The sequence below is a fragment of the Xyrauchen texanus genome, chromosome 42 (genome assembly GCF_025860055.1).
Source record: "Xyrauchen texanus isolate HMW12.3.18 chromosome 42, RBS_HiC_50CHRs, whole genome shotgun sequence".
NCBI lineage: Eukaryota > Metazoa > Chordata > Actinopteri > Cypriniformes > Catostomidae > Xyrauchen > Xyrauchen texanus.
This window is the reverse complement of record NC_068317.1, coordinates 18782280-18807871: the sequence shown is the minus strand read 5'-3', so window position 1 is coordinate 18807871 and position 25592 is coordinate 18782280. Positions and strand designations below refer to the sequence as shown.

The window sequence follows — 25592 nt, the reverse complement described above, 5'->3', positions numbered from 1 at the left end:
TCAGGTTGGCTCTCTGAAACTCTGTATCAAACTGAGATTATACAAATTATGAAGGCAGATTATTACCATAAGGTTTAAATGTGTTCTTGGGACAAAGATATTTTTCATGAAAGTCAGGTCGGGTCATGTTGTCACATTTTTATCAGGAATGTATTTTAAATGTCATAAAATTATCAATTACAATATTTGTGGATTAAAAACATTTTTTGTTGAAATTGTACATTTTGTATTGTTTCAAGAATTTATTTGTTTTCAAGAATCAAATTATTTTACTTTTTCAATTTAGCTGAAAAACCTGTTATTACAGGCTTTTCAGCTAAATTGAAAAAGTAAAATAATTTTTTTATTAATGTTTAATGAGGGTGTTTAATGAGGGTGTGAATTTAAAGAGGGGTGTAGATATTGTTTTGGTGGTTTTAATCTGTGGATAACAGAAAGACCTGTCCCCCCCCCAAAAATGTATATGAAACCTACAGCACTGGTTTAATTGTGACAATTGAAATGATGGTGTAAGTACACCGTATAGTTTGACAATAAGCCCAGCTATTGCAAGTTTTCACTAAAGGACAAAGCATCTTTTTTCCTGAGTTAAAGCAGTGAAAATGTTTGGTAACTTTTTGTAGGCAAAACATTCAGATATACACCATCGAGCACTATATTAGGAACACTACAGTCATAATAAAGTGCCCAATGTGGTTTTCTGCTGTTGTAGCCCATTGGCACCATTCTGAGTAAGCTCTAGAGACTGTTGTGCATGAAAATCCCAGGAGATCAGCAGTTACAAAAATACTCAAACCGGCCCATCTGGCACCAACAATTATGCCAATGTCGAAATCAATGAGATCAAATTTTTTTCTCCATTCTGATGGTTGATGTGTACATTAACTGAAGCTCCTGACCCATATCTGTGTGATTTTATGCACTGCACTGCTGCCACGTGATTGGATGATTAGGTAATCGCATGAATATGTAGGTGTACATGTGTTCTTAATGAAGTGCTTGGTGAGTATATATTGTAATGCAGAAATGGACTTTCCAAAATAATCCTAACCTAAGAAATAGTCACTGGAGTAAAAAGTGTGACAACTAGCCCTGGTTTTCCCTATATATTTTTAGCTAAACTAAAGATTTATAATGTTTATAATATATTGCGATATTCCACATGGTAATCAGTTTCATAGATTATGCCTTTAATAACTGTTAAAATTTGCAGCTTGAAACAACAGTTTTTTATTCTTAATCTTTACATTAAGTTATATATTTATAGTGATGATGAATTTTGATAAAAAAAAAAAAAATAGTTGCTTGATTGACAGGCAGTGTGATGTTCTGCAGGTGGACCTTTGGCAGCCCAACAGTTTATCTCTGATTCAAGAGAACAGCTCAGTAGACGTTCATGTGGGCTGGAACAAAACTCAATGGTTGAAGAGACATCTACACCAGGCACATATCCACTATAAGTAAGTGTCCTCCTCCCTTAGTACTATAATTAGTGCAAATGTTCCCTCTCTCATTGTCCTGTAGGACAAACAACTATTTCTAGGGATGAAGCATCTGATATATCAACTCAGATCCCCATGGCTTTGATTTGCATGTGCAGAACCTTCCAAAAAAACAAAGGCATGATTCAGAGTTCTCTTTTGAGCACTCTCTCAATCAATCATCCAGATCACAAGCAACAATGAAGTTTATCTCACTTGCAGCAGCCAGAAACACTTTCATTGTCTTCCTTTTCCCAAGGGATCCCTTTTTTACCATCTCTTTAATTCTCATCTCCTCCTCATGGCGATCGACGCTGTAAACGGTGCTGGCATGCTGATATATTTGAGCATATTTATGGGCAGAAGGTTTTTGAAGGGAGGCTTCTGAGTAATGAGATGGGTTGAGAGAGAAATGAATGCGCCTGGATCTTTGTTTAAAAATCTCCATCTATTTTTGCTTTGGTCCTGACAGGTCGGATGGATCAGTTGTGGCATTCTCATTCACTCCTCTGTAATCTTGTACAAAAAACAACCAAACAAGCAAAGTTGGGGTTTTATCTGTTTTGTCCTCGCTGTGTTTGTGACTGGTAAATCAATGTTGGAGATATTGAGCGTAACCTGTCAGGAAGCTGTCAGAAATATCCAATAGTTTTCAGGTGGTGGTTAGAGGTGTAAACTTAATTTTTGCTATTTAGCTCTAAAATCTTGCTAATATGTAGGCTACATCAGTTGTTGCACGACTAGAAGAACATGGTGCTTGCTACTCCAAAGTTATGGGTTCAGTTCCTAATGAACATACAATTGCCAAAAAAAAGTATTTGGATTCTAAAAGAAACAGTTCACCCAAAAATGAAAATTCTCTCCTCATGCCATCCCAGATGTGGTTGACTTTCTTTCCTCTGCAGAACACAAACCAAGACTTTTAGAAGGATATCTCAGCTCTGTAGGTTAATATAAAGCAAGTGAATGGTGAAAAAAGCTTTGAAGCTCCAAAAAGCACATAAAGGCAGAATAAAAGTAATCCATACATCTCCAATGGTTTAATCGATGTCTTCTAAAATATAACTCCTTTTACACTATATCATGACATTGTAGTCTCTAGGCATGATCATGATTTCAAGTTCAATCCCACTTGCTAGTGCAACACCTGCGTAGAATGCTAGATGGCACTAGGAAGTGTAATCAAGCTTGAAATTATGATTACTTTTATGTAATACATTTTGTTTCGTCAGGATACACGTTCACTTTTCAAAACTTGATCCGACACTGAATGCTCAAGCAGCCTAATTTACACTTAGAAAACGTATCGGTTACCTAACGTAACCTCGGTTCTCTCTAGATGAGGGAACGAGTATTGCGTAAGCTAGCTTACGCTACGGGAAAGATTCATCTTTTCTGAGATATTGAAGCCAAAAAATTATCCTTAATTTTGTATCCATTGTCAACGCAGTGCGGCAGCTGCAGACCTTGAGCGGGCTAGCTAGCGAGCTCATTGGTTGCTCTGCGGCAACTGCTGCAGCCTATAGACGAGCTTGGGCGAACTCGCATCCAATGAGAGGCGTCCGCGCGCTCACTGCATCAAAGCCCGCCAAAAAGGGCGTGACTAGAGTGCATATAAGCATAGTTCGTAGGCTGGAACCCTGGTTTTCATTGACTGAAGCGAAAAGTCGCTCGTGGCGCTAGCATGGCCGGCTACGCAATACTTGTTCCCTCATCTAGAGAGAACCGAGGTTACGTTAGGTAACCGATACGTTCTCTTACGAGAGGTTCTCTCGTATTGCGTAAGCTAGCTTACGCTACGGGAACCCATTGTCAACGCTGTGCGCGCCAAGCATCCACTGTATGAGCCCCAGGGAATTAAGGGGGAACCCTGGGGAGCCCTTATGAGTGGGGAAATAAGATTTGGCCGGCAAGAATGCGGGTCAGTGTTTGTGTAATATATAAGCACATAGTGGGAAGGGAACGACAGAGCGGCGGTGCCGGTCTGTGTGGAATGTGTCCCATCAGTGCAGCTCACCAGGGGAGCTGTAGCGTTTTAAACCGCTAGTAGTTTTGCCTGCAGAGCGGGCACTTCCATATTGTAAAATCTGACAAATGTGGAGGGGGAAGTCCATCCCGCTGCCACACATATGTCGTGAATGGGAATCCCGCTGGACCATGCCCACAAGGATGCCATGCCTCTAGTGGAGTGAGCCCTAATGCCCAACGGGCATGGCAGGTCTTTTGACGCATATGCAATAGCGTCCACTATCCATCTAGATAGTGTCTGTTTCGAGGCGGCGAGACCTTTGGTGCGCCCTCCGAACGAAACGAAAAGCTGCTCAGAGCGTCTGAAAGCGGCGGAGCGCGCGGTATACAATCTCAGTGCTCTGACTGGGCAAAGGAGATTGGCGTCGCGTTCGCTATCGGATGCTGGTAGCGCCGATAAGGAAATGACCTGTGCTCTGAAAGGAGTACCGATCACCCTGGGAACATAGCCGTGTCTAGGTTTTAAAATGACCTTGGAGTCACTTGGTCCAAACTCAAGACACGCAGCGCTGACATACAGCGCTTGAAGGTCTCCCACACGTTTGACTGATGACAGGGCAGTCAGAAAAAACGGTTTTGAGTGAAAGGTATTTCAAATCCACGGATTGAAGTGGTTCGAAACGGGGGGCTTTCATAGTTTCGAGAACTATAGAAAGATCCCAGATAGGAACCGATGGGGGGCGCGGGGGGTTCACCCTTCTAGCTCCCCTAAGGAAGCGGATGACCAGCTCGTTTTTTCCCCATGACTGGCCATGCAGGGGTTCAGCGAACGCCGCAACGGCTGCCACATACACTTTGAGCGTGGATGGGGATCTGCCCTTATCCAGCAGCTCTTGTAGAAATACGAGCAGCGACGACACCCCACATGTCCGCGGGTCCAGGTCTCTGTCGGTGCACCATTTTGAGAACACAGACCATTTTGACGCATAGAGTCTTCTTGTGGAAGGGGCTCTAGCGTGTATAATGGTATTTATTACTCCTTCTGGCAGAGCGACGGGTAGTCGTTGATCACCCACGCATGCAGCGCCCAGCGCTCAGTGGGGATGTAAAGCGGGTGCCTGGGCCAGTCCTGGGCCAGCGCGTCCTCGCTTTTCGAGAAAAATATTGGGCAGTGAGAGTTCTCTTCTGACGCAAAGAGGTCTATCTCTGCTCTGCCGAATAGGTGCCATAACGTCTGGACTGTTTGAGCGTGCAGGGACCATTCCCCTGGGGGAATATTGTCTCTGGACAATATTCTCAGCAAGCGCAGGTGGCACTGGGACCAACTCAGTATGCGTTCCGTCAGATGGAAAAGGTTCCTGGATCTGACACCGCCCTGACGGTTTAGGTAGGATACCACAGATCTGTTGTCCGAACGGACCAGGACGTGGTGACCCTGAATGACCGGGAGAAAGCGCACGAGTGCGTACTCGACCGCTATCATTTCCAGACAATTTATGTGAAGGAGCTTTTCCTGAACTGACCATAGGCCGAAAACCGGAGAGCCCTCGCAGACCGCGCCCCAACCCGTGTTGGACGCGTCTGTCGAGATGACTTTTCGGCGAGATACAGCTCCCATTGTCACTCCTCGCTGATACCACTCGGCCACTGTCCAAGGCTGCAGAGCTGAAATACAGGTCTGAGTCACCTTGATGGGCTGGCAGCCTGTGGCCCAAGCCCGGCGAGACGCCGGGTGCTTAGCCAATGCTGAAGCGGGCGATGTGCAGTAAACCCAGCTGAAGTACTGCTGCGGCTGAGGCCATGTAACCTAGCACTCTCTGGAATTTCTTCAGAGGCGTGAGGCTGTTCATCTGAAAAGATGCGGCTAGTCGCTGAACACGGCGCGCGCTGTGTAGATAAGCGAGCCGTCATTGCCACGGAGTCTAGTTCTATCCCAAGGAAGGAAATTGTCTGACTGGGCTGTATTGAGCTCTTGGTCCAATTGACTGCAAGACCCAAACTGTTCAGATGGCTGAGGAGAACTGCTCTGTGAGACAGAAGCTCCATATGTGACTGAGCCATAATCAGCCAGTCGTCCAAATAGTTCAGAATTCGCAAACCCTGACTCCGCAGGGGTGCGAGCGCCGCATCCATGCACTTCGTGAAAGTACAGGGTGCTAAGGACAGGCCGAACGGAAGGACGGTGTATTGATAAACCTGGCCGTCGAAGGCGAATCTCAAGAATGGCCTGTGACGGGGATTTATCTGAATCTGAAAGTATGCATCTTTCAGATCGAGAGAAATAAACCAGTCCCCCTGGCGCACATGCACGAGGAGTTTCCTGATTGTAAGCATTTTGGTCTTTTTGCAAGCACCTTGTTCAAAACCCTGAGATCTAATATGGGTCTAAGGCTGCCGACTTTCTTGGGAACAAGAAAATAACGGCTGTAAAGCCCCGACTCGCTCAGAGAGGGTGGCACTTTCTCTATGGAAACGGCGTTTGAGTGCAGGCAAGCGGGCAGTGTCACCGGCTTGTTGGCTGCTAAATTCACCACTGCAGTAGCCTGAGAGAAGGGGACTGACAGGGGGCGAAGCTTTGACGGTGGTCCGGACGCGGCGGGACTGAGCCGTCGTTTGTTCAACAAAGCTAGGAGGACTTCGGTTGTTCAGGTTTCAGCGCAATCTTAGGCCGAGGCCCGCGGGGGGGCGGTGGTCTACGGCGGCTGTCTGAGCGCGATCTGGGGCGGCCGCCCTGTCGGCGCTGGGAAGTCTGGCTTTGTTGAGCTGGGCGCTGTGAAGATGCTCGTGCAGGAGGCTGGTTACGTGGGCGGCCTGCAGAGGAGCTAGCGCGGCGAGGCAGGAAGAGATTCATGGCTTGGGTGGCTTTCTGGACTTCCGAAAAATGGTCAACAATGCCACTTACCGCGGAACCGAAGAGACCGGACGGAGAGAGCGGCGCGTTGAGGAACGTGGAGCGCTCAGGTTCTCCCATGTCGGCTAGCGTTAGCCACAGGTGTCTCTCGGTTACAGTCAGCGAGGCCATGCACTTCCCTATAGCTTGGGCTGCAGCATTGGTGGCGCGAAGGGCGAGGTCCGTCGCGCTCCTTAGATCTGTAACAGCCTCTGGGTGCCTGCCTCTCTCATCCCACTCCCGAAGAAGGTCCGCTTGGAGGATCTGCAAGACGGCCATGGAATGCAGAGCAGATGCGGCTTGGCCGGCGGCGGAATAGGCGCGGCCAACACAGGCGGAAGTAGTTCTGCAGGCCTTAGATGGGAGCACTGGTTTAGACCGCCATCTCGCGGAGGGCGGGCAAAGGTGTGCTGCTACCGAATCCTCGACCGGGGGGATGGAAGAGTAGCCCTTCTCGGCGGCGCCGTCTACTGAAGCGAGAGCGGTGGAGACGTGGGATCGAGTCCTGGCCGAGAGAGGCGCGTTCCACGATTTAGAGAGCTCGGCGTGGAGTTCCGGCAGGAAGGGAGCGGCCCGGCTGCGGGCGCCGCGTGGTGACGGCTTTGAAGAAAACAGCCGTCGAGTCTGTTGGGAGCCTGCTCAGGGGGCGGTGAACACTCGAGCCCGAGGCGGTCGACGGCCTGTGTGAGGAGGCGTATCAGTTCCCCTTCGACTCCGGCGCGGGTCCTGCTGGATTCCTGGGCTGTTGAGGAGGCTTGTGACCACTCCTCGCTGTCCGAAGCCATGATGGAACAGCAGCCTTTGTCCTCCGCCTCGCTCTCCGAGGTGGCAGCAGCGTCCCGGGGGGGCGGGGAGGATGAACGCGATGCTCGAGGGAGGGGCTCCGGCGAGACAGTCGCTTCTAAAACCGGTTCCGGCAGCCTTTGGGAGCGGCGCTTCTTCCGGCGCGGCGAAACAGAAGGCGGCGCGGCAGCTCCGGTTTTGCATACTTCGAGTCGAGCCCGCAGGGTCGACATCGGAGGCTCCTCGCAGAGGTCGCATCCGCTGTCAGCGAGGGCGAGCTCTGCATGCCCCAGTCCCAGGCAGAGAGCGCAGATGATGTGTCGGTCTCCGGCACTGAAAGGAGCGCGGCATGAGCCGCAGGAAGTGCGAGGCATCTTTAAAAAGACGCTCGATACTCTTTTGTGAAGTTCGCTGAGGAACTTAGCTTGCTCTAAAAAAGGATACGTCGCCGGATGGCGTAGCTCGCAGGATGGCTGAAGGTGGCGAAGACGGCCGGCTTCTTCGAGCGCTGTCCACGCTTGCTAGATGCCCCTCGAATGGCGACGCGGCTTCCAGTTCAGAGATGCGAAGAGCTTCGCTGAAGAGATGAAAATCAGGGTTCCAGCCTACGAACTAAGCTTAAATGCACTCTAGTCACGCCCTTTTTGGCGGGCTTTGATGCAGTGAGCGCGCGGACGCCTCTCATTGGATGCGAGTTCGCCCAAGCTCGTCTATAGGCTGCAGCAGTTGCCGCAGAGCAACCAATGAGCTCGCTAGCTAGCCCGATCAAGGTCTGCAGCTGCCGCACTGCGTTGACAATGGAAAAAATTGCTTTCGCAATACGAGAGAACCTCTCGTAAGAGAACTCCTGATGTTGCTATAGCAATGCAAAAAGCACTTACCAATTAGCTTGAAGTGAAAATTAGTCCTCCTTTCCTGTTTCAATCAATCGCACAATCATGCAGAACATCTTAGGTTTTTAAATCCATAAGGATCTCTTTCTCAACGGTAATACCATCCGTGATGACTGCCGATCATCAGCAAGATCTTGCGCACTTCGCTTTCAAATTACATACATCACTTAAAGCGTGATTGCGTTACATAAGGCCATCTAGAAGGCCTGGACTGGGACATATCCTGAAGAAAATCTGAATTTAGATGCCTTCACTTGCACAGTTTAGGGACTCTGTGGAAATTCTGAAGCCCTGACGGTGTGGAGCTCAGACTCACGTGCTGCTTCGGCTAAGGAGCATGGCTTTAAGAATGCGATTTGTGAAAAAGTTGTCACATTTTGCTTGTAAGCATCGAGGAATAAATGTAGTTTTTTGCTATTCGTTTGTTGATAAATTAGTAGTGAAAAGCATTTGAAAATACATAGGCAAAAAGGTCAATGAGAATGAAAGGATGAAAAAATATGTATTTATTGCTGGCATGTTACGCCAGCAGAGAAGGCTTTGCTGGCCCAGAGAAATCACCACTGCTTCTAAAAATCTTCGATTGTGTCCTGCAGAAGAAAGAATGTCATGAACATAGGTGATGGCATGAGGGTGAGTAAACGATGTTGGAATTTTAATTTATGAGTGAACTATTTATTTAAGCCACACTTAAAAATGAATGAATATCTTTGCATTACAAATATGTAAAAAAACAAAAAAACAAGTGGCATTTATTTTGTCTTTTTAAAAATATTGTACAAACATACAGTACTTGTAATGGGTAAGGATGGGCAAGGAGGAGGCGGGAACAAGTTGAGCAGTCAACTAAACTTTTAATGACATTTCAACTTAAATCAACTTAAACACACAGACACACACACACACACACACACACAGCAGCTGCGTGTGTCTCTTTCGCTCCCGAACTGGCGTCTCCAGCTCCCCTTTATCTTGCAGTCCCGCTTATCAGCTGATAAAGCGCTGGCCGTGCACCCTCACAGCCTGGCCACACCCTCCTCGTCACACTCCTCCCCCACCCGATTCAGGCCCAGGGAGTAGCCCCGGATTGCAGTCTGTATGATGGGGAAGGGCGACACGTTGGGGCAGAGTGACGTGTCACCCAACCCCTAAATACCGAATAGCTCAGACACAAACAGTGGAATGATTTAGGAGGAGGGGGAATATAAGGACGTTGTCGTTGCACGAGGTGAGAGAAAATGGTCAGTGTAAAGTTAATTAATATGCTTATTAATATAAAAAATGTACACTATGTTCAAGAATCGAATGCGGCTTAATAGCTTAAGCAAGTGTCATTCACAACAAATATGAAGCACCATACTGTCTTATCAGAGAATGTAAGCAGTTGAAGGCATATTGTAAGGTTTTTAATACATTGGCAGTCAAGTCGAGTCAAGTCATTTTATTTGTATAGCGCCTTTCACAACATATATAGTTTCAAAGCAGTTTTACAGAAGATCATGCATTAACAGAAGATAAAACTGGAATATCTACAGTATAATGTCTTCGAGTCATCATTGTGTAGTTTGATAAAATACGATTGTAAATTGTGTATAAACATAAGTCATTAAATAATAATTGTATTTATAACCGAAGTGAGCAAGCTGTAGGCTATGGCAAGGAACACAAAACTACATAAGATGTTGATTAATGGAGAAAAATAACCTTGGGAGAAACCAGACTCACTGTGGGGGCCAGTTCCCCTCTGACTAAAATCATGAATATAATGTAAATATTACTTATGTATTGTGCAAGTCATGGTTTAAAATTACTAAACTAAGTAAGTGTTAAGGGTCAGTGTTTAAACAAAGATTTTGTATGAACTGTAAGATTAATGACTAATGTCTTTGAAGTCCATCCTGGATTAACTGCAGAAGTTCATATAGATGCAATTGTCCTTGTTAGTTAGCTGATGAAGGGTTTTGTTGGCAAATAATTGATAGTCTACGTATTCAATTTTAAGAGAGTAATCCATCATTAGACTGAGGTGATGCAGGCAGAGATCAGTGAGGTGCATCACAGTTCAACTGGCCGGTCATTTCTGTGAGGTCTATCCTAAGTCCAAGGTTCAGGCAATGACATATGATGTATCCCATGTCTTATGGTTGGAGTTGGCATCAGTTCATCCTCCGAAGTCCATCGTAATAGACTGAAGTGATGTTTGGCTGCTATTAGTCGTCATCACTCAGAGACACGCAGCAGTGGAGTTAAACACGAAGCAGGAATGGAGCTGGATCCAGCCGGTTCTGGTGACCTCAGGATAGGAGTCCCGAGGTTGAGACATTGAAACAAATAAAATAATATTGGTAGCCATATTAAATTGATAAAACTTGCTCACAGGGGCAGAAGGAGAGAGACGGATACTTTTTTTTTCTTTATCCAGCAGCAGCAAGAGGCATATTAGAAGATGTCCACTACAATGCAAGCCAAATAAAATAATAAAGTTAATTTGCATTGCAGAATATGTTCTAATAAAAAGCTATGGCAAACTCATCCCATGTGTCCCTCGTTTACCTTTTAATAAAATATGTATGTCGGCCAGTTTATTGGTTCTTTTAATTAATTTTAAAGCTGCAATTTCATTCTTAAGCTTTTGATGCCAAATAACCTTATGACACTTATTTGCTATGCATATCTTTGACCTTAAAGGTGCTCTCAGTAACTTTTGTTTTTGTGTCATATTGGACTTAGTGACTTGGATGCAGCATCATTTAAAATCAATAGTTTTCAGTTTCAGATGCCATTGTAGCAATTTAGTAATCACAGTCAGCCATGAATACTTTAATCAACGAGTAAAACTGTCAAATAACAGGATGGTTACTGAGATTAAGCGAGTAGTATTCAGCTGATCATGTGATTCTAAAATGGCAGCCCCCATATGTGGACCCTCTCAATGTAAAATAAAACAGCTTTTATAAGGTTACTGATGTAACTGGAGTCTTCATTTTAATGTGAGTGGTCATGATTTCCTACATATATTGCAAAATTGAAAAACATGTCTTTAGGAGTTTAGGAGTGCAAAATAGAATTAGTTTATTTAGTATAAAAATAATTAACTTTTTTAATGAGGACACTGAGTGCACCTTAAGCATTAAAAATCCAATTAGTATTTTAGCTGCATGATAATAGTCAGCTTGAGCTGTAACAATTCTGTGCTCTCCACTTCAAACACATTCAGACAATGAGCTCGTTGTGCCACAGCAGCAGAGCACTGCAAAATAAAACAAGAGTTTACAATTTGCCTGTTACATGAGGTTTTAAAAGGGAAATAACCCTTTTAAAAAACATTTAAAAAGCGAATGCATGAACATGCACAAAAACTTCACAAAATGATTTGCTGTGTCTGATTTCAACATGAGGGACAAATATGAGAGGTATGCACTCACATTAGAATCTCAGTTACAGATACTGCACTAAAAGAACTCAAAATTCTGCTCTGAACATCACATTTGCTTATAATTAATTGCTTATATTTGAAAGAAAATCTGCGCTAGTTTTTAGTGCTTACTTTCTCTTCGTTTACTTTTTAAGCTTTAATATCAGTCAGTAATACAGTACATACAGTAATACACAGACGTAATGATTTATGTATGTCCTCATAAAACCAGAGACTAGTCTCCCCGTTGTGTACGCTTAGCTTAAAGCATCATACTTCTCAACACATACACCAGTAAGCTCAGCTGTATAAACCAATGAAATCAGATATGGGCAGAGCTACATGTGTCACCCCGCCCCAATGTGTCGCCACGCCCCATCGTTCAGACTGCCCTCTGGAGTACTTGGGCCGGGGCACCACTGGACTGACGTACTCCGCCCCCCCCATCTATATGGAGGGGAGATGCTGCTCTTCTTTCAGATCTGTCAGCCAGTGGTCCACCCAGCCTCCTGGGAACCTGGGAGAGAGATGAGGGTAGGCGTGGGGAGAGGGAAAGGGTGAGCAAGTGACACACACAAACAGAGAGAGAGAGAAAACTTGCCCGCCGGATCCCTGACACACCGTCGCCCAGTCCTCAACCGCTCCTCCCCTCTGACAGATGACAACTCGCCCTTCAACCCCTGGCTGACAGAATCACTCCTCCCCTTCTTGGCGGATGGCAGTGGTTCCTCCGGCTCTCTGCAGCCGGCAGCAACTCCTTCGTCCCCAGGCAGACGGCTGCGGCTGTCCTTTGGGCAGACGGCAGCGGCGAGGACTCAGTGACAGCACATCCCTCCTCCCTCCCGGGTTTCGGCACCGATGTAATGGGTAAGGATGGGCAAGGAGGAAGCAGGAACCGGCTGAACAGTCAACAAAACTTTTAATGACATAAATCAACTTAAATAAACTTAAACACACACACAGCCGCCATGTGTGTCTCTCTCTCTCTCCCAAACTGGCATCTCCAGCTCCCCTTTATCTCAGCTGATTCAGCACCAGCCGTGCATCCGTGGTCAAACTTTGTGGAGCATGTCCATTATTAATGTGGGAATGATTTACGGTAAAACACCTTCTCAATGCTTCATCAAACTCAGCATTGGATATATAAAAGTGGCTAGTACCGGCAACTGATTAGATCTGAAAGCTCATATCAGAGATAATTTAACAGCTAGTTACAGAAGAACATGTGAGAGTACATGTGCTTTCAACATCTCCCTGACACCTCACTGTCTCCACAGGGTACTTATATCCAATCTCCAGACAGAAATTGAAAAACAGACTGGATACAGGTCTTCCAGAAAGCGCAGATCAGAATTCCATTATGACTATGAAGTGTACCATCCTTGGGAAGAAGTGAGTATTTCACTAAACTTGAGGCCTGTCATACCAATGACTTAGTTTACCCCTAGTATTACCATACATCTTGGGTTATCCAATCAAATTAATACTGATGTATTGATACCCACAACAGAGGTGTTCCTGTGCCAACCTATGAAAGGCTTTCGTATAGTTGTCTTTAAACTGGGATAAGAGAAAGTATTTTAAAATCAGTAAAAAAAAAAAAAAGAAAGAAAAATCACTGTAGAATTATGGACAATTTGGCAGGTGTGAAGACCCTTGTGAGCCATGAAATAGTTACAAATGAGTGAAGACCCTTCCAAAGTAAAATGTGTGTGAAACTTTCATGGAAACCATAATGTGTGACTGTACATGAACATGAAATCTGAGTGTAATTTGAAGAATGTGTGTCAAAACTTTTTCACAGATCCAGAGTTGGATGTTTGAGATGAACCGGACACACCCACACCTGGTGGACATGTTTTCTATTGGACGGTCCTATGAGGGACGGCCCCTCTATGTGCTACAGGTAAAGGCTGAAGGGAGAGACATTAAACTCATGAAAATTCCGCAAATATTGTATATCCTCTGCTGGACTTACCCGACCCCTCTTCTGTCAGTTAGGAAAGAGGACACAGCCCTATAAGAAGGCTGTATGGATAGACTGTGGTGTGCATGCTAGAGAATGGATTGGTCCAGCTTTCTGCCAGTGGTTTGTGAAGGAGGTTTGTGTTTCTTTTATTGAGCACTGTTCATTCCATACCAATATGTATCTCACTGCCAGGTTCTTGCTTGCACTACAGAATGGTTTTGAATAATTATTAAGCATGGGAAAAATACAATTTCTATCTATTGCTAGAATAAACAGATATTGCTTGGGTCTCTCCAAGGTAAATCGATGGGATTTAGTCACCTGTTTTATCTTTTTGTGAAAATCTCTAACCCTATGAGTAATAGTAATAGTGACACAGTGTTAGCTGAGTTGGACAAATGCAGAATGAGAGAAAGAGAGAGAAACAGAGTGTCAGGTCTGTTGCAATACCTTCAATATACCACAAAGAGGCAGAGCTATGACACAGATGGAAGTTGAATGAACTGAACATAAACCTTATTACAGTATATCCAGTTCTCCTCTCCCAGTGGCTCCTGTCCAGTCACTTGTTGCTGTGCTGGATTACACGCAACACATCTCTGATTACATCTCTCTTATATTTTACAATGCCAATGATAGCCTTTAATTGGAGAGGAGTGAGCAATTCACTATTTGCAGTGTATTAGTGCAAAAGGGACAGGGTGATGTTGTTGGACAGATACAATGGCTTTCCTGCAAAAGATCAAAGGTCAAGGGAGAGGTTCATTTTGTTTCAGCACTCAAATATTGGCTATATTGAGAAAATAGCCAAGAAAATGGTTATTATTTTTTTTAAATGGGCCATTTGTTTTTAAACAGCAAAAAAAAAATTTTCATAATCAATATTTTTTTACTTTTCCAGGAAATTTCAGACTAATTTTTACTTGTAGAGATAAAATATAAAAAACATTTGTCAGAAAATATATCTTGAATTTATTCAAGTTTATTTTTCTTTCCCTTATGTCAATTAATGGGTATATTAAGATATATTCTCAGCGAACGTCTTAATATGTAATGTACTTTTGCTTTAATGTAATTTACTCTTGCAAATATATCTTGTTTAAAGGATGTTTAGATATACAGTACAAAAATCCTGATAAGGAAAATGATTTGTTGCAGTGTAGATCAGAGGAATCACATACACTGCTGTGTCCTTGTACAGTCTAATTTGCTCTATTGAAGCTTATCTGTTGGGAGAGTCATATTTCATGCATCATTTGAAGTCTGTCACAATTCTATTCATTGTGTACGTAGGCTCTGAACTCCTATCAACATGACATCAGCATGAGACGACTGATGAATCAGCTCAATTTCTACATTATGCCTGTCTTCAATGTGGATGGTTACCATTACAGCTGGAAGACTGTAAGTATCTGTTTTTCATATGTCAGAATTTCAGTGTCACATCTTTGATAAATGCTGACAGTGTCAAGAGCTTTCTGTAATGAATTGTTTGCAGGTATGTGCTGTTTTAAACATGTAGAAACAAGGCCAAGTATAGCTTGCCTCTTCATATGGTATTACACCATTAGAAGCAACTGAGGAAAATAACTTGTGTATTTCTCTCTTAGGATCGCTTTTGGCGGAAAACCCGGTCAAAGATTCCAGAGTATCATTGTCGGGGAGTGGATGCCAACCGGAATTGGAAAGTAAAGTGGTCTGGTAAGTTGTAAGATAGTAAGATATTGTGATGAATCAAATGGCTCATCTTCCTTCATTTGCTGAAGTGTGCGAAATTAGCATCACAAAATGGAATGCTAATTTTGTGGGAGGCCCCCCCCCCCCCCGCTCACTGACACCCTGTGTTTAAGAGTCTTCATATAAGAGATAAACAGTCAATAAAGAGTACAAAGACAGCACAGTGCTTAAAGGGATAGTTCACACAATAATTTCAGTTATCTCATCATTTGCTCACCCTCATGCCATCCCAGATGTTTATGGCTTTCTTTCTTATGCTGAACTCAAATGAAGATTTTTATAAAAAATATCTCAGCTCGGTAGGTCCATAAATGCAAGTAAATGGTGATCAGACCTTTGTAGCATAAAAGTAATCCATATGACTCCAACGTTTAAATCCATATCTTCAGAAGCTAGATAATAGGTATGGGTGAGAAACACAACAATATTTAAATATTTTTTTTACTATATATCTCCACTTTAACTTTAGCTTTCAGATGTAAAATTGACATTGGACATTTAGAGTAAAAAAAAAAAGGACTTCAATATTGACCTGTTTCTCACCCACACCTATTATATAGCTTCAAAAGACATGGATTTAACCACTGGAGTCATATGGATTACTTCTATTTTATTGTTTGCTAGATGTGATCTATTGAGTTACAAAGGTCTGGTCACCATTCACTTGCTTTGTATGGACCTACTGAGATATTCTTCAAAAACTCTTAATTTTTGTTCTGCAGAAGAATGTAAGTCATAAAAATCTGAGATGGCACGAGGGTGAGTAAATGATGAGAGAATTTTCGTTTTTTTGGGTGAACTATCCCTTTAGCAGCCAATGAGGACGCCTGACAAACAGATTAAAAATGTATCAACATAATAAAATATTTACAACAAACATAATATTGTACTTGAATTTCCCTATGCAATACATGAAGAAACCAAGGAAAGTCCATGTTTGTTCCCCCTTCCTGTTGTTTCAAGATGGTCTTCTAATGTAAGAGATCAAGCTGTGACTTAAATGTGATTATGATGATGTTAAAAATAATAATGGCTTAGTCGACTAGTCTCAGACATCCAAAAACTTGACAACTAGTTACATTTGCTTAGATTAGCCCATTTACTGGTTGGATTTTGTATCTTATAACAATTAAGAACAAAATCTGCAACAAAAACAAAAAAAGCGCTGAAGACTATTTTTTGGCTTATATCACACACACATTTATATAATTCTACAGTAAAATCTACTTGATAATTGGTCATACACTCAAAGCTTTTTTCTTTGAATTATCTTGTTTTTTTTTTACATTATATATTATATTATTATTATTTTTTAATATTATATTATTGTATTTTTAATCAACATAACTGATTACTACTAAATGATTACTATTATTTGTATTTATTTATTTTTTACTTGGGACAGAACAAGTTGCTTTCTATTTTTTTGTGCGATTCAGAAACTTTTTTTTAAGGGAAGAATTAGGGCTCTCTCTCTCTCTCTCTCTCTCTCTCTCTCTCTCTCTCTCTCTCTCACACACACACTTCCTGGATTTGCCTTCTGGTTCCACGTCTGTGATTTTTCACAGAACTTATGTTACATTTTATACTCTGGTCCCTATATCTCTCTAAAGCACAAAGAAATAAAGCCTACCCAAGGATGTTCACTATAAATGCGTTGATAGATCATACCTGACACATTGAAAATATATAAAGCACACTAACAGTGAGTCAGCAGAGATTCCAAGGGAGGAAAGTAACAGTTGGATCTGACTGCATCCTTGGGAATGAAAAGATGAAAAGATTACAAATCAAATGAAAAAAAAGTCCTCCCTCTGCAACTCTGCTATCTTTGCTATCTCTGATAGACGAGGGTGCGTCCCTGCACCCCTGTGATGACACATACTGTGGTCCATTCCCTGAGTCAGAGCCCGAGGTCAAAGCTGTCGCCAAGTTTTTACGCAAACACAAGAAACGTGTCAAGGCCTACATCTCGATTCACGCCTATGCTCAGATGCTCCTTTATCCCTATTCCTACAAATATGCAACTATTCCAAACTTTAACTGTGTGGTGAGTGTTGGTTTATTCTATATTCAGACAGCTAGAATTTGTCCAGTTGTGTGGGGTTCATCTTGTATTTAGAATTTAAGAGCAGCTGAGAAACATTTTGTGCATGATGTGTGCTTCTTCCCTTTTGGTTTTCCATATATATATATATATATATATATATATATATATATATATATATATATATATATATATATATATATACTGTATATATAGACAGGGTTGGGGAGTAACGGAATACATGTAACGGGATTACGTATTTAAAATACAAAATATAAGTAACTGTATTCCACTACAGTTACAATTTAAATAATTGGTATTTACAATAGTTACATTCAAAAAGTATTTTGATTACTGAAGAGATTACTTTGTATTTGTTTCATTTAATATTTAGTCCTTTCAAATGGAAAACATTTATACATGTAAATGATGTGATCCAAAGTGCATTTGAACAGCGATAAAACACTTTCTTATGATGTGTTACATTCATACGAGCAGAAGAAATAGAAATAAACCTTGTGTAAATTGTCAGCTTTACGCTAAGCTAAAATGCTATTTCTAGCCTTTTTACATGCACATGTTTCCAGACACGATCATATTTTTTTATCAAGAAAATTCACGTTAGATCATAAATTCTTTTTTTCTAGTAAGACCTTTGATATTAGGGCAAAAATCATATTCTTGCTAATAATTTTGGTATTTTTTTCCTGTAAAAATATCTAAAGATCCTTAAAACAAGAACAATTTGATTGATCTTGTTTTAGAAACAACAATGCATAATATATTTATGTTTTTCAGAGAATGTATTTTTAACGTGTATTTTATCTTACTGTACTGTAGAGTTTTTATAGTCAAAACAAGTGAAAAAATCTACCAGTGCTGAAGAAGTAATCCAAAGTATTTAGAATATGTTACTGACCTTGAGTAATCTAACAGAATATGTTACAAATTACATTTAACAGCATGTATTCTGTAATCTGTAGTGGAATACATTTCAAAAGTAACCCTCACAACCCTGTATATATATCATGTCAGATATAATTTTTGGGCTTGTCTCAGTGCAGTGTTCATAAATTGTCTGGATGGCTGTTAGCACACAGAATATTTCAATCACACTTATTACCAGACACTCATAATGATTGACTGAACTAATACTCTAAGCAGTCTATCACGTAGCGGTTTGGGAATCTTTGCTTTTCCCCTACAGGAATCAGCTGCCCAGAACGCAGTGAGTGCTCTGTACTCAGCTTATGGAGTGAGATACAGATATGGCCCCGCCTCCACCACACTTTGTAAGTCAGACATTGGCTCTTTTCTTCTACAATCAATGACATATAGCGACTGCATGAGTCATCAGCTCTCTGTTTGCTCTCTCAGTTAGAACTTCAGCAATGATGGCAGTCTCACTGTGACTGTTTATATCAACACATATCCAGATATGTAATGTGTTTCATTCATTTACAGATTTGAGTTCTGGAAGCTCAATAGACTGGGCCTATAAGAATGGGATTCTGTATGCTTTTGCCTTTGAGTTGCGTGATAAAGGCTACTATGGCTTCCTATTGCCCGAAGCCCTGATTAATCCCACCTGCACAGAGACCATGAGAGCTGTAAAAACCATCGCCTCAGACCTGCTGAAGAAATGTACCAAATGACTTTTTTTTTTTTCCTTTCACCTAACTACCACCTCTATTCTCTTCTGTACCCCAGTTTAGCCCATAAGCCACAGCAATATGTCTCAACTAGCTATTTACAAATGTGTCTGTATGTTATTTTACATGTACAGTGACCCTATATGTAAAATATTTGGACACTTGAGCCTCCCTTGAAATGTACGAATGTTTTTGCATTATATAACAAAATATCTAAGTGACATATCTAAGGTTTTCAAGGGCAAACAATAGATAGGGCAATGGGACACTTTCTGGTACTCAAACGTTAATAAAACTTAGTTACTGTGCCGAACTACTGTGGTTACTCTGCTAGGACACCTGTGTGAACTTGAGAGGTACTAAGTTCATACATTCACCAAAAAAATAATAATAATAAAATAAGTAATTTTTGCAGATGAAACTTGGTTTGATATTTTGTTATCTAATGCAATGGAAATAATTCATTTTTACGTGACTTATGTGTCCAAAAGTGATTTTTGGTTTTATTAGAAAATAAGGTTTATTTATGAAATTATTTAATAAGCCTCTACGTTAAAATTAAAACAAATGGTGTTAAGTGTGTTAACAGTGAAGATAAGCAAGCACTTAAATTTTGAATTTCTTGTTCAAGAAAATCTCTATGAGACAAAAATACAGTGAGCACTTGCTGTATAGATAAGGATTAAAAGAACAATACAACCCAAAGAATGTAAATAATACATACTTTTATCCTACAAAGGGTTTATTTTAATACAGATGCTGTGCAGCCTACTGCTAATGTACATACAGTATTACTGCAGCTACAAGAGAGCTTTGATCTTGATTTATTGTATTACTGTAGGAAGGTGAATTTTGTTGTATAAAGGGTGCATTGTTATATAAAGTGTATTAATCAGAAAATTAAGATTTGTTACCTTTGTATACTTTGTATGTTTTCCAACATTTTGAAAGTTATTAAAAGTGGTTTAATCAAAATGTCACAGTGTAAATCATACTTGCTTAATATAACACCATGGATAAATGCTTTATATATCCAAATACAAAGGACTTTACAATATGAATATACCATTTAAAGTAGGCCTCAAGTGATGGCACAATAGACTTTCCATACATAACATACCAATGAAATACTGACCCGATCCTTTGAAAACGTGATCTGTTTTTTTATAATTCATTTCACAAGGGCGAGACAGGAGGAATGTTGGATCCGTAAAGAAAGCTGCTGGAGCTGCTTTTCCAAGATGAATATAATTGTACAATCCACCTGTATTATGTTATCATGTGGTGCTGCTGAAAATATATAATTATGCTTACAATAAAAAAGTGATTTTCACACAGTATAGTCAAACATGCCCAACATAGTCAAACTAACATGTCCTTTAGTTACATGTTTAAGTATATTAAGTCATTCTATGATCTGAATTTTGATATACAGTTGCTAACCGTTTGTTAGACAGCTTGAGATCTGGGACAAAATGCCTGGGACGGCCTTGAGTCAGCCTCCGCATTAATGTCAACTTTTCCTTTTTGTTTAATGTAAAAGCTTTTCAGGCATCTTGTGAATACAAGCTGAAAATTACTCATCTGTGACACACATCTGTAGAGGTTAACTCCTTAGTCTTACTTAAGAATAGCAGAGAAAAGAAAATGATTAAGAATAATTGTTTTTGAGAAAGAAAGTTTAATTCAAATGGTCTAGCTACAGGAACACATTTGATAACTGTTGAAGGGCAGCTATAATGATTCTGGATATATTGTTATAAGATGGAGCCTTTTGAGATCTGTGACCTTTCTATGTCCCACATTTGCAGGACCACACAATAAACTCAGACTGTTAAAATTACATAACACTACTGACAAACTGTATGTATTCACATTCCAACCAGGTTTTAATTAATTAGTTACTAAAAGGTCATTAAATAGATAATCATTAAATAGAGCTTTCAAAGTTTGAACACCGCCACAACAATTTTCAAGACTGTTACAGTTAAATGTAAAAGACTGTCAAATGTATAAATAAAACCTAAGATCTATGCACTGTATACGGTATTGAACGTGCAATGTGAGTCTACTCCATATAACTGAGGAGGCAGCCTCCATTCATTTTAGGTACTCTCAGTAATTTTGTCCCTATTAAAAAGTTTTAATCCTTAAAGAAATGAATTGTCATTTAGCAAAATATGTATAAAATCATGACCACACATTAGATGAGGACTCTTTTATTATAAATGGGACAAGGGCACCCTCATGGGGGCTACCATTTTTTAAGCACATGACCATCTGAATACTACACCCTCAATCCCAGAAACCGTCTTGTTATTGGACACTTTTACTCTTGGTTTGTATTTAATCATGGCTGATTGTGAATCGTGAATTTCTACAATGGCACCTGTAACCGAAAATGTATGATTTTGAATGACGCTGCATCCACACCACTAGATGTCTCCGTATGTCCAAGATGACACATACAAAACGTTACTGAGCGCACCATTTTCCTTTTTTTTTCTTTTAATTATAATTGTTTTATTGTATTTTCGCCCTTGCTCTCATTTAATATAATTAACAACAGAAATAAATTGTATTATTATATTCAAAATGTTTATTTATTCTTTATTATTACATTAATTATTTATAGTCTTTATTTATTTATTTTTATTGATACATATAACAATGAAAAAAGAACATTGTAATAAAAAAAAATTCAGGGGCTATTGGGAAAAAATTATATGAAAATAAAGCAACAAAAATTACATGTTGTACATAGTTGCACAGTGCGTATTTCTTCAAATTTTTTACAAAATAAAAATACTTTCCAAATATGATTTATTTCTACTCAAACTCTGCCTCACTGCGGCCGTTATACGTGCGTGACGTCATTTCCTTAAACATGGCGCAGGCAGCAGGTCGCTGATGGAAAACTGAGGGATTTACCCCACCTTCTGGCTTTATTTATGTTTCTCTTTTGAGGGCATCATCCGCCAGAGAAATATCCAAATTATACGGGAATATCTACTAATCTCCGATCCAGCCGCCTTTGGGACAGGTCATCCTCGCCCCGTCGCAGCGCGTCATGTATGAAGGCAAAAAGACGAAAAACATGTTTTTAACCCGAGCTTTGGAAAAGATCCTCGCTGACAAGGAGGTGAAAAAGGCTCATCACTCGCAGCTGCGCAAAGCCTGTGAGGTGGCACTAGGTAAGTGCAATTTCGCAGGTTTCATCGCAGTGTTTTAGATCTGCATGCGTGCTTTTAATCCTGCCGGGTGTAGAAACGAAGATCTAAAGAAGAGCTGCATGAATCCACCAGCATTGCGGAAGTAATTGTCATTTTACATGAAATTCACTACGATCTGAACCTGCCTCTGTTCATTTTTACACGAAATATCGATAATTACGTGCTTTTGGGTTGAATAAATCATATGTTGTTCATGCACGGAAGAGGAAACATGTTAAGGGAAGAATGAACAGACAAATCGAGTTTGTCCTCCTTGACAGGAGCTTGACAACAGCCTCTTCATCATATGGGGTGTGCACAGAATAAACTAATAATAATAATAAACTGTCGACGGTGGTTATATGTATTTTAGTCCATAGAAAAGTCTTACTGTGATTGGAACGTGCACGCGCAATTTCACTTAACTGTCATTGACCGTGAGATCACAATTGTGTTTGTCATTAAGTGCATAGACCCCACCTGCTATGTTACCTTTCGAATAAAATCGCAGATTTGCAAGTTGATACTTCAGCGCACAAACTTGTCTTTTATATCGCGGAAATTGGCTTGATCAGATTTCCAGAATAACAACAATGACTGGGCAAGATGGAGAAGAATGCAGGTGGAGATTATTGATTTGCATTGGTGTTGTCGTAGACTTTTTTTTTATTTAGATTAAAGTTAAATAGGGCTATATGTTTATGGAGGTCAAACTTTATACAATATATAGAGACGATGCGCAACCATTGTGCATGGTAGTCAGAGGCTCCGCCACTATTGACTAATTGTTTTTTTGAAACGGTTCTTTATGATGATTCGGTTGAACCGATTCGCACAGCGTTGGCAAATCACTGGATTGTTGCCCCTATGTAACGAACAGAACCAGTTTGTGTGTAAATTTTTTTATGAATCCATTTTAACTTAAATATTCCAATTGAATTATATCGTAACATTTACCTAAGTATGGTTTTGACTAATTGCTTCGTCCAAAAATGTTTTCTGCCTTTGCTTCATGAATAGCAAATACATGTGAAAGAGAACATATGATTCAAAGTAAATGACTAATGCACAGAAACAGTGGGTGACTGTATGTCTATTTCTCGACATTAAAAGTACCGCGCGGGCACTTTTGTAAGCACTTTTGAGTGATGACTCGAACGAATGGAAGAATTGGTTTGTGAACTAGTTCATTACGAAGAACTGTCCGAACGAACCGAGTCTCTGAAATCGCTTGTTTGCGATGGGCGTAACGGAAAAGCTTTATGCGGGATAGGGGCTGTGCCTGTCTATAGGGTTTGTCTGGGATAAGGTGAACGTCTCTACCGCTGTCATGCATTTCTCATTATCAGCGGTCAATAATGCATGCGTGTTAGCTGGCAGTTACATTACAGTGCATTATTTAAGGGGATGGACGCAATGTCTTCCAAGCTCCTGGAATAACATGCACCATACATTACATGCAGTGCTATTGGTTCAAAGTACTTTTCTTCATAGCAAAGTGTTTTGCACAGATTTGATAAAATAACTAAAGAAGAGGTCTATTTAATTTTTTTTTTTTTTTGCTTTTGGTTGAAAACATTTAATCACAGAGACATTTATGATGTATGGGGTTCTTTTATGATTCAGAAACACATTTAAGGGATGAGTCTTATAAAACTTGTCAATAAAAAATCCTGATCTTATTTGTCTGAAATCAAAAGAAACAAATAAGAAATTATATTTTGCATGTAGAAAATTAAGCCTATTTTAAGGGCCATTAAGATTTTACATTTTTAGGCCTACATTGTGGTATTATTTTTAAGACAGTTACATTCATTTCCCTCCCCCATTCTCATTACTATAATGCAAAAAAGATGGTCATTATGATATTTTTATTACTACAGTTTTTTAAACAGAAAATGACTTTTACAACAGTACACATCCTCATTGGAATAGCCTAGTAAAAGTAAATCATCTGGACATTACAGTAATGAGTGTTGTGGGGTAAAATGTGCTTAAGTGAAAATAATGTCACAATGTGAAATCTTAGTGATCCTAAACGTAGGCATAATTTTCTTTATGCAATATACACTGTTGGCCAAAAGTTTGGAATAATGTACAGATTTTGCTCTAATGGAAAATAATTAGTACTTTTATTCACCAAAGTGGCATTCAACTGATCACAATGTAGTCAGGACATTAATAACATGTCAACAAATAAAAAAAAAAAAAAAATCAGAACTTCTTAAACTATTTCAAAGAGTTCTCATAAAAATAAAATCCTCAACGTGCAGCAATGACAGCTTTGCAGATCCTTTCTAGCTGTCCTGGGTAGCTTTCTATCTACCCAGGTCCCCCACTAATGGTTTCTATGATCTACTTAGGTTTACGATGCTTTTGGGAAATGCAGCCCAGGATATTGTTTTGACATGTTTTGTGAGAATCTCCCTAACAGCGCCTTTCATAGTCAGAGAAGTCGTAGCTATGATTCAGTTCACGTACAAGGAGAAATAAAGATCTAAAGGACAGTCACAGTATAATGTATAGGAAGGAAGTTTAATCTATTTCATGCCGCTTGGCAAACAGGGAAAACTGTGAACCCTTTTTCTCTGAGTTGGTTAGTGAATAATTTAAATCATATCTAGTGAGCTGTGATTTACACCACAAAGACAAACTTCTGAGCACGGGCCTTATCCAAGCAAATAAGGCTCTGGCTACTTGAAATGAAGGACTGACATGTTCAACAGCAACTGTCATATTTTACAAAATATTAAGATAGGCATCTGGATATAATAAGTAGTTAATGATTACAGAGTGCATTAACTGGCTCAGTGCAGCTGTATTCCCCTTATCAAAAATAAATAAATAAATGCCATGAGTCACATCACATTACAATATTTCATTTGCATTTATTTATGAAGCTTTGCTGCCAAAAAGTGAAGGATTGTTGGGCCCTGATTTGTGCATTCAGGATAGCAATTGGCCTTTTGCTTTGATGTCAGTTATGAAAGCATCTGTCAGAGAACTTTAGAGAAATCGTGCTGTAATTGTAAAATCTCAGTTCATTTGTCTCACCGGAGGGCGTCAAGCGTCTCTGCTGAAACCACACTAGCAATGTCTTGCATTTGAGCTGTATCGAGCATACTGAAATCTACATTGAGGAAGGACCACTTGTCTCTGATTCATGCATACCTGTACTTATTGGAATTTCAGTAAAATAATTTGCATTATTGTTTAGAGTGTTATCTAGAGAGATGTGCATTGCTAAGTGCAGAAGGGCTAGTTCACCCAAAAATGAATAAATCTGTCATAATTTACTCGCCCTCATCTTGTTCCATACCTGGATGACTTTTCTTTCTTCTGTGGAAAACAAAAAGACATGTAAGGGAGCAGAATGTTAGGGTCTGACAGCCTCGGTCACCATTTGCTTTCATTGGATGGAAAAAAAATAGTGTCAAAATTCCCGAGTAAAGAATTTTCATTGTGAAATGTGAGAGGTGAAACTTTTAGAATATAAAGATGGATTACATAATGACAGTTTTAAGACTTAAGGAGATTTTCTTGTT

The 25592-nt window shown here is 40.5% G+C and overlaps 2 protein-coding genes across 4 annotated transcripts in view; both read left to right on the top strand.

The window, feature by feature from the left end:
• Positions 1–19465, top strand: part of LOC127635291 (carboxypeptidase A6-like) — a 35734-nt gene extending 16269 nt beyond the window's left edge. Inside the window, exons 3-11 of the mRNA XM_052115207.1 lie at positions 1336–1460; positions 12708–12822; positions 13235–13336; positions 13428–13532; positions 14693–14803; positions 15010–15100; positions 16984–17186; positions 18391–18475; positions 18648–19465. Of these exons, the coding sequence (XP_051971167.1) occupies positions 1336–1460; positions 12708–12822; positions 13235–13336; positions 13428–13532; positions 14693–14803; positions 15010–15100; positions 16984–17186; positions 18391–18475; positions 18648–18838 (1128 nt within the window). The 3' untranslated portion in view covers positions 18839–19465. The remainder of the gene's footprint in view (positions 1–1335; positions 1461–12707; positions 12823–13234; positions 13337–13427; positions 13533–14692; positions 14804–15009; positions 15101–16983; positions 17187–18390; positions 18476–18647) is intronic.
• Positions 19466–21730: 2265 nt separating this feature from the next.
• LOC127635084 (brefeldin A-inhibited guanine nucleotide-exchange protein 1-like) overlaps positions 21731–25592 on the top strand; it is an 84874-nt gene continuing 81012 nt past the window's right edge. For all 3 annotated transcript variants that reach the window (XM_052114863.1, XM_052114862.1, XM_052114861.1), the window contains exon 1: positions 21731–22029. In XM_052114863.1, the coding sequence (XP_051970823.1) occupies positions 21906–22029 (124 nt within the window). In that variant the 5' untranslated portion in view covers positions 21731–21905. The remainder of the gene's footprint in view (positions 22030–25592) is intronic.